General features: G+C 35.0%; 2 protein-coding genes across 2 annotated transcripts in view; one reads left to right on the top strand and one right to left on the bottom strand.

The window, feature by feature from the left end:
• LOC105624299 overlaps positions 1–426 on the bottom strand; it is a 3775-nt gene extending 3349 nt beyond the window's left edge. Inside the window, exon 1 of the mRNA XM_012205659.1 lies at positions 67–426. Within this exon, the coding sequence (XP_012061049.1) occupies positions 67–426 (360 nt within the window). The remainder of the gene's footprint in view (positions 1–66) is intronic.
• Positions 427–673: 247 nt separating this feature from the next.
• LOC105624298 (IQ and AAA domain-containing protein 1-like) lies at positions 674–4847 on the top strand. Its single transcript, XM_012205658.1, has 9 exons — positions 674–816; positions 975–1127; positions 1193–1326; positions 1463–1714; positions 1869–2170; positions 2298–2826; positions 2904–3244; positions 3440–3688; positions 4449–4847. The coding sequence occupies exons 1-9, from the start codon at positions 674–676 to the stop codon at positions 4845–4847; spliced, it is 2502 nt and encodes an 833-aa protein (XP_012061048.1).
• Positions 4848–7301: the final 2454 nt, after the last annotated feature.

The raw sequence follows: 7301 nt of genomic DNA, 5'->3' as shown, positions 1-7301 counted from the left end.
TTATACTATTATATATATATATATATATATAGATGTATGATGGCCTGTTGTCAAAATTATTTATACCTGCAGTGCCGTTCTATCACCGGCACATCTGAGTGTATGTGGAAAGTCACAAGAACATTCTACGCCTGCTTTTATGATATTTGGACATTCCCACACAGTGTCAGAGAAAGATGACGGCGACGGCGATGGTGATGGTGATACGTGGGATAGATTTTTCGAGATGCCATTGTCTTGCGTTGTCATAGTCGCCGATGGCAACAATGCATTTTCTTCGGTGGTTGTCTTTATGAATGTAGCTGTCGATATTGCCATCAATGTAATCGACTCCATTGTCGTTGTGACATTGTCCTCTGTTGCGTCGAGACATGACGCTGTCATTATCAATGTTAAGACGAGTAGGTCTCGAAATAATTTCGGCATTCTGAAAAGAGATGTTTGATAGGTATATTGAGTTTATGATTGTTTATCATATATAGAAAAAGATTTCTTTTTCTGACAATAAGTAATACTGCAAAATAAAATATTTCGATTTTGTTTTTAGTTAATGCACGCAAATTCATTCTTAAAACGTCGGTCACTAACCATGGTTTAGAAATGACTTAAGTCAAATTTCTCAAGGATAAATAATAAAATTCTACAATATCAATGAAAAGCATATTTAAATTCAATGTCTTACGTTTATTACAACGACTTATGGCTTATCACGAGAAGCGACCTAGAAAAACTGTTAGAACTCGAAAGAGAATTGCAAAAGAGCGCACCGTTAAAAAAAAGAGCTGCTTTAAATTCTGCGTTACCTATATATTTGAGGTACATGTTCGAATTAATTTTATAAAAACATCTCGTATATGTGTATATAATAAAAAATTTAATTATTTTATTAATTTAACTATGATATAAATAATACACGATATGCTATTAATCCTTTCTCATGAAATCATTAATCATTTAAATTAATATTTGTATAGATATCGTAATATTGTAAGAAGACTCCTCATGTGTTACGATCAAATGGTTCAGACGCAGAAACGAGAATTAATTAAGAAGATGTTAGATTGTGCCATCGGTCGTATGCTAGAATACAAAAAGAAAATTGTACAGCTGGATAATACAGATTATCAGTACGTTTTTCGTTGCTCATCAATTTATATGCTCTAATTTATAAAGAAATATTGTCTACACACAGATGGCCTGACGATATTTTGAATCAAATAAAATTCACGCCTGATGACATCGAACTATTTGCATCAGTGTCTGGTCGAGAACGTGTAGAGGAACGCAGAAAGTTTATTCAAGAGTTGGTGGAGAGTGTTCACAAAGGTTTGCAATCGATTCATTCGTTTTTTTTTAATTGCTAATACAATTTTATTAAAATGTTGAAGTAATTAATACAACAATTTATGTTTAAAAATTTAATTTAAAAGTTTAAATACATTTTTGAAATTTAACCATCTAGAACCACCGATGACAGAACGCCGTCTTTCACAGATTGAGAGTCCGCCCGAGGTGGAAGATGAGACATTGAAGAGACGTCCTGCTCGACGAAAACGCGTCGTACCACCATCGGAAGTAGAATTAATCCGCGAATCACCATTGGAAAAAGCCGCCCGAGAAGCGAAACTTGTTGCTGAAAAAACTATGCATAACGCAATGTTATTGATACAAAGTCATGAGAGAGCCAGAAAGGGACGCATCCACGGTGCAGATGGTATTCGCAAAAAAAAAATAAATAATTTCATTAAAATAAAATTTTTCAAGTGGGACATTCTCATATGAAAGAAAATGATATTGAATACAATATATCTATTATAATATTTATTATTACGTTTGCCTATTAATTATGATTGATGCTAATTTTTCAGTGAAACGTATATACGATTACAACAACAAAGTGAGATCCGGAGAGATAATACCGAAAAAAATAGATCGCATCAAATACATCAAATCAGCAGTGACGATACAACGTGCATGGCGGCGTTATGTCGCTAGAAAAGCTATGAAAAAACGAATTGCACGTCTCGAAGAAACTTTGGGTATGACGGTACCAAGCTGGCAATGCAACAAGATAATCGCAAAGGACGATGACAACTTTCAGCGACGACGTGCTCTGATACCCATGTTCGATTTACGTACGAAGAAGGCAATCAATGATGAACGTACAAAGGTAAATTTTTCAAACAGAATTCGTGATTTACATTGCATTATTGTGAAAGAAAAAAAGATGCAAGAGAAAAATAACAAGTTAAAAAATAATAAGTATATAAGATTAAAAAACAATTAATTCCCAAAAGCTCCTGAAAATCAGAGGTCCAGGATTAATGGAGGATATCACTGACGAAATTCATGAATGGTTTGTCGTTTGGTACAACGCATTAGGACATTACGACGTGTTTCCAGCTGCGAATTTGGGTGGCAGTGTACTGATCGTAACCGGACAGACCTTGACGCCAGAGGAATATTTAATAGAAAAATTAGAAAAGGAGAAAAAAGCCAAGGAAAGAAGGAGGAGACTTCCCAAACCTGAACCTATCAAGGCCAAAGATGTTGATTGGAAAATGCCGCAAACAAATAATTTATCCTGCTTAAAGGAAGCAAACAACGATTTTATTCGAAATTGGAGCTTTCGTGACGAAACTTATTTGGAACAAGAATATATGGATCTAATCACTGAAAAACTTTGTTATGAGTTGCAGCTTGAAATGAGGGAGATAGTAGATGAATTGATGAGGGCCGAACTGCGTTTACTAAACAAAGCATTATTGAAAGATCATGAATACGACGAGCAGAAATTTACGATTCCAATGGATAAAATGGATAAAAGTAATCGATATCAACTTAATAATTAAAACTTTTGCACTTATTATCTAAACAAAAATTTTGATTAATTGTTATGACAGAAAAGATCGACAGAATTAGAAAGAAAAAAGACATTTTGAAGGATGTGCCCATCGAAGATCTCTTTAGCGAGCTTTTACAAGCTAAAATCATTAGGAATTACCAAACTATTTTTTTACGTGATTGGTTTGGTGATCTATCCTATCAAAATTACGAGGCACGTCGCGAGCTCCGGGATCACAAGCATCGACTCGGAGAAGTAAAGCAGCTTGTCGTAGAATATTGCATATTGCCTTTAATTTCCAAGGAGACACATCGACTTGCACCGCTCGTGCGTTCTGTGTGCATCTATGGATTACCAGAAGCTGGAAAGACCTCGCTTGCCAATGTCATCTGCTCAGAGGTGATCTTTGTCTCGATTATGTATTTTCCCGTTAATCATTCAAAGATATTCAAAATGTGTTATATACATATATAATACGATATACAATAGTTTTTTAATTCTTTGTAATGATACATTGATAATATCATAAATTAAAGTAGACTGTATTAATATTCTTCTCGTCTATGTATTTATGATCTCTTTGAACTTTCCTAGATTGGCGCATTACTTTTCGACGTATCAGTGTCTGTTTTAGCTGATAAATATATAGGCCAGGAAAACCAACGCAGACTCATGAATATGATTTCTAAAGTGGCCCGTTTTTATGCACCTTCCATTATATTTCTCGATGCTGGCGAAAAACCATGGCTGAAAAAAGTTCCACTACAAGAGAAGTATCTTCAACCCAAGCGATTCACCAAGCATTTTGTTAGACTAATGAGAGACATTAAGCCAGGTGACCAGGTAAAGCTACAAAGAAATTGGCAAATAATTTTCTTTCACTCTCTTAGTAATTTTCTTTCACTCTCTTCTTTTTATTCTGTCTGATTTACTTTTTATTAATTATCTGCAATAACACAACTGCTCTGTCAATATTGTACTCTCAGCTTGCGCTTTGCACTATAAAGTTAAAGATCTTTAGATATTAGAAAAAAAAATATATATATATATTATGAGAAAAATATATATATTATGAGAACGCGGAGTGACACTCCTAAATTGGAGGACTATATCAAAACATATATGCAATCGAGCAACGCCCACTTTGTAAAATTCTTGTTATTCCTGTTTGAAATCTTTCTTCAATATGAATGAATCGCCGCCACCTCGGACGAGTCCACATATACTGAACTCTCTCTTTCTCCTGTGCCGTTCAAATCTTTCATCTCGGTCGCTCGAGGTTGCTCATCAATGAAACACCTCCTACCTGTATATATGGTTGCCGTATGAGGACGTAGGTGGTGGCGAGTTAACGTAGGATTTAGAGTGTTAAAAATTCCGGACAGATACTGTTACTCACTGGCGTAATATTACAAGAGGTAAATTGATACTTGAAAAGTAGATATTTTATCTCGACTTTCAGTTTGTGTAAGATTGAATTAAAATATAACAATTATTATGAGATTGTTAAAATATTATACAAATGAAAGAATATTCAGGATACATAAATAAAATCTGATTTTCATCATGTTAATTATTAATATGACAAATTCATTTTCAACAGATATTATTTCTCTCGCTGTCTGAAGAACCTCATAAGGCGACAGCCGCTTTCATCAAGTTCCACGATAAATTTATAAGGATACCCACTACCGATTACAACACACTTTACATGTTCTATAAGAATCTATTAATGAAATATCACGGCGTTGATCGCAATATCGATGTCTCCTGTTTGGCCAAAATGTCTATTGGGGTTCCTCTGGATTTTATCCGACAAGCTGTGGAGAAGGTGTTATCGGTACATCGAAGAATTACTCTTAAATCCAATCCATTAAATCCGATGGAAATTATGAAAGAAGTATTGATGTATCAACATCCTACGAAGATGATGGAGAATCTTGATAAATTTGAAAGAAGAATTTCCCTTGACAGAAAAAGAGTAGAAGAAAAGAAGCCATAAAAGAAAATTCGCGAAAAGATGAATTTATTATTATTATTTTTTTTGGACATAAATATATGTATCGTAGAAGTTTCGCTCTTGTACAAAAACTGTATTTATATTGCAAATATTTGTATGTTCTTTCGCATTGCGTCTAACAGCCCATAAGGATATAAAATATAAAAGGTATGTCTATTTTATAGAAAGAAAAGTAAACATACTTAAATAAAAATATTCTTATATACACGCAGGAAAGACAGATGTATATTCTACGACTATATTATAGTTAGAGAACGCTAAAGAGAGAGTACGTACCTCTAATATATAATATGTCAATCTCCTCGAACGTGTTGCCAACCCTTGCACCCTCCCACACTTGACCTCGGTCTTAAAGCGGAGGAGAAACCCAGTAGCACCCACGCCGGTCAAGTGTTTGCGGCGAGTGCATCGTGCTATATTAATGAAGAATAATCTTCAAGAATCCTAAGACGTTTTTCGTTACCATATCCCTTCTTCAAGAGTCTGCGAATTCTTCCTGCTTATATACCCTAGGCTGTCGCGTTTGGCAATATTTCGACTCTTCAGTACCTTATCCCTCGCGATATCGCCGCATAATTGTTGTACATCACAAGTCTTGCAGAGGAATCGCTTCTTATAGCACAAAGTTGACGATCTCAGCATTCAACGATGACGTTTGAAATGCGTTCACCAGGATATACACTGTCACACATATATATAATTCGTCGGATATTTTGTCGAATCATATGGAAAATTGGTATCGCATGTTCGAAGGAAACTTGAGCGTGGTGACATGAACGCGCGAATAATAGTAAGTAGGATGATCGTACGATATGTGTGCTTCGAAGCACTATGCGTCAAGAGCATGCTCGGCAACCGCTTCGAGAGACGAGAAACCGTCGCGTCGCCTCCACCATCCACACGGTGGGGACTCCCCCGGTCCATGTCGGTCCGTCCGTCTCTGTGTCTCTTAGTTTCCACATAGCATAGCCATGTATGGAACACAGGACGACGTTCTCTCTCCCAGCTCTTACGCCCACTTGCCATAGTCGCGCTTTCCGTACTGACTCCACCGGAGCTGGAGCAGGTATCGTCACGATTGACGACAACGAAAAGAACGAGAATGACAATGTCGATGATATATCGTGTGAATCACTGAAAAAAAGAGGAGCGAATAGAAAAAGCAAATAGAGGAATCGATGTATTTTTTTAAATCTAAACAAAATTTTGAAAATCTTGATCTTTGGAATATCAAAAACTCTACCTCACATTCTAAGAATATTGAAAAACTAATTGATTTATCAAATAAGAAGAAAATTAAGAAAATCTTAATCTTTTTAATTCATCTAATAAGGAAACAACTTTGTGTGGGTCATATTTTTTCCACTTCCACGAAGTGACAATCTTTCTCTTGAATTATTTAATCCACGCACTGTAAAAAGTAGCGCCAAATGATCTTTACATACGTTATTTTCGTATGCATGAGAACTCGAGAGAAGATGAAGCAGAAGCCGGCAAGAGAAAAAAAAAGAGAGAGTAGGTGGGATAGTAGGGGACTCCGAAGGTCTTCAGGATCCTCACGAAATGTCTTTTGATACTGGAAATCTGTTTGCCATCGTCGTTACGAAATCACGTAAAACCGGGCCTCTACGCCCACGCTGCAACAAGAGACTGGCACAGTCGCGGTGAAAGAAAGTCGAACTTCTTTAACAAGCTCGAGATGTTTATAATACACCAGAAATCGAATATCGCATTTAAAAATTAGTGTAAAAATTTATTTATTGCGAAATTATTCTCATAATTTTGTAAGAATTTTCTTAATTGACTTTGATGAAAATAGCGAAAGTTCCTTACATAAAGAAAAATAACTCATGATAGCAGTGAAATTAAAGCAGTTAAATTTCATTGCATAAAACGCTGAAAAAAAATATTCTCATATAAGAATTTAATAGAGATAATTAATTTAGTAGATATTTTAAAAAATTGATATCCAAGTCAGATCACATTTTATACCATTTTTATAAATTAGCATTATCTTATTTTTAATATCGTGTTTTTATAAAAAAGATTAATTTGAGAGAGAGATAATAACTAGATATTAAGATAATAACAAAATGTAATTAATTTTAAAGAAATATTAATCGATACACGCGCGCGCGAAAGATCAAAGTGAAGTGATAACTATAATAAAGTCGGTTTGCAATAAATTGCTCGATTATAAAGTCCATTACTAATACTTAATCGTGAACAGCGTTTTTCAAAATCGCGACGAAAAATCGTGTAATTCCATGAAAGACAATCGTTTCGATATACTATCCATTGCTTGTGTACTTGCATAAAAAGTTCTTTGAACCAGCTGTACTGAAAGTTGATTGACTTTTGTGTTTTACAATTTAATTTGCTCACGATGCAATTACGCTATAAAATACAAGAAGCATGAGAGCATGCATTACATCA

The sequence above is a fragment of the Atta cephalotes genome, assembly GCF_000143395.1.
Source record: "Atta cephalotes unplaced genomic scaffold scaffold00075, whole genome shotgun sequence".
Taxonomy (NCBI): Eukaryota; Metazoa; Arthropoda; class Insecta; order Hymenoptera; family Formicidae; genus Atta; species Atta cephalotes.
The sequence above is the reverse complement of the archived record's forward strand: the minus strand, read 5'-3'. Positions and strand labels throughout refer to the sequence as shown.

Bases quoted from the DNA above. Each gene is read 5' to 3' on its own strand.
- LOC105624298 (XM_012205658.1), top strand. From the start codon at position 674: ATGTCTTACGTTTATTACAACGACTTATGGCTTATCACGAGAAGCGAC. The intron at 1,715-1,868 runs GTATTCGCAAAA...CTAATTTTTCAG, and splicing joins ACGCATCCACGGTGCAGATG to TGAAACGTATATACGATTAC. The intron at 2,171-2,297 runs GTAAATTTTTCA...AATTCCCAAAAG, and splicing joins TCAATGATGAACGTACAAAG to CTCCTGAAAATCAGAGGTCC.